Below are 1,983 nucleotides of genomic sequence, written 5' to 3'. Positions count from 1 at the left end.
GGACATGTATCATAATCAAATCCATATCCCAAATATCTGGGATTGGCTGAATGAATTCCATTCTTCCTACAAATATTAAATTTGTATACTCTGAATTTCCATAACCAAATACACAATAGAGCTAGATTCATAACCTTAAGTTTCTCCACCCTCAGGAGCAAACATATTCCATTCCATGTCACCAAGTGATAATTATGATATTTTTTGCCATTATTTCAGTCTCTAATAAATTTTTCTAGACTTTCTATCAACGTGTTAAATAGCATATGCCATGGTGTGTGCCATGCGCATATGCGGCGATGGCATAATAGGAAGAAAAGTTTTTTTTAATAAAGAAAAATAAGGAAAAAAATACAAATATTATAACAATCATAGAAAAATATTCTTATAAGCTTTTATTCCCAATGTGATTGTAATTTACATTGGCATATATATAACAAGTATTCAAGTGGTGAGCCTTTGAGTGTATGTGTGTGATTTGGAGGGTATTAGAGAGAAAATGTGTGCCTTTAGATGCTTAGAGATTATAGGAAAGGGGGAGGAGGGAATGGGGTGTTTATAGCAGTGTTTGAAGAAGAAAACATAAAAATAAAAGTTAAAAATAGTGCCCAACAATCAGATTTTGACTATTGGATAAGTAAGCTATCAGATACTGCATATGCGATTGCATATTGCAGTATGCGATCACATATTACAATATGCGATAGCATATGTGTCTATGGCATGTTTTCCGCATAAGCCATGATGGCATGTGCAAAAAAAGTTTTGTCGATGGCATATGTGACCGCATTTGACAACAATGCTTTCTAGAATGGGCATTAGTATGGAGAAAACAAGAACATGAAATAGAACACAAATACTGTAGTGTATTCATAATACACACAATCTTCCCACCTTTGGAAAAGTAATGGGTCTTCATAGGAAGCCAGACTATGCCCTAATTTGTCTAGGATGGTATTCCAAATAGCTTTGGTTCTCTACTTAGACCCTTAATTATTGGGAGATCCTATTGGATTACAGGAGATGTGTAAACCTTTAATGAGACAATAATATATTTTTCTACATCAAACAAAATATTGGAAAATCTTTCCTCTTACACCTCTCATACACAAATTCAAAAGTAATTGTTAGTAAACAAGAAAAATTAAACATGAATTTCAAAACTACCCATCAAAAAAGAAAAAAGAAAAAAAGAAAAAAAGAAGGGTTTTGTTTGTTAATCATGAAAGATAAAACATGGGTATTGTTAGTTTGATCGAGTGAGATAAAGTGAACAACGATGGTTACCAGAAACGAGAGGTGCAGACAAGAACAGCCCAGTTGTTGGTGTGTGTGGTCGATGAAGACGATGAGAAAGAAGAAGAACTTAAAGCATTCGTTTTGCTGAGATGGATCGAAGCCAAAATCACAAACATCAACAATAACACTTGGTGATCGAAGAACCATTGCCTGTGTTTTGATGAACCCATCTTCAGACCCATTTTGCTTTCTTCGTTTACGCTCTGTTTGGATTGAGAGAAGAGAAGAAAAATAGAGGGAAGAGAAGGGAAATTTATTTTCGTTCTCTCCAAAAGTGGAGAGACGAGGAGGGAAGAGAAGAGAAAGAAATTTTCGTTCCAAGTTTGTCCTCGTTAATTTCAAAGTTTCCAAAAAGAGTTAATATTGACAGGTCTGCTATTGCTACTTACACCCCAAGTAAACAGAAATTTATTTTCATTCTTCATCTTCACACCTCAGAGAACTCAAGATCTTAGCAACTATTTCACTCATCTCCTTCAATCTCACCCTCAGATATCTTCAATCAAACAAATTCATGCTCGAATCCGCATCGAAGGATATTCTAAGAATAGTTTCACAGCAACCCATCTCGTAAAATACTACGCCAAGGAAGGAAATATCGACGTAGCTCGTCTAGTGTTCGAATCTGTGCACAGGAAGAGAGTGATTCTCTGGAATTCAATTATAAGGGCATGTAGTCTAAAC

General features: G+C 35.1%; 1 protein-coding gene across 2 annotated transcripts in view; it reads right to left on the bottom strand.

Annotated features, from left to right (window-relative positions):
• LOC147395628 (Peptidase C13 family) overlaps positions 1 to 1,575 on the bottom strand; it is a 6,887-nt gene extending 5,312 nt beyond the window's left edge. The window contains exon 1 of one of the 2 annotated variants that reach the window (XM_086450343.1): positions 1,288 to 1,575. In XM_086450343.1, the coding sequence (XP_086306469.1) occupies positions 1,288 to 1,481 (194 nt within the window). In that variant the 5' untranslated portion in view covers positions 1,482 to 1,575. The remainder of the gene's footprint in view (positions 1 to 1,287) is intronic. The other variant, XM_086450344.1, reaches the window with a different exon arrangement.
• Between the last annotated feature and the right edge of the window lie 408 nt (positions 1,576 to 1,983).

Source organism: Akebia trifoliata, chromosome 8, assembly GCF_017979445.1.
Source record: "Akebia trifoliata isolate Shusen 1 chromosome 8, ASM1797944v1, whole genome shotgun sequence".
Classification (NCBI taxonomy): Eukaryota; Viridiplantae; Streptophyta; class Magnoliopsida; order Ranunculales; family Lardizabalaceae; genus Akebia; species Akebia trifoliata.
This window is presented reverse-complemented; position numbering and strand designations above follow the sequence as displayed.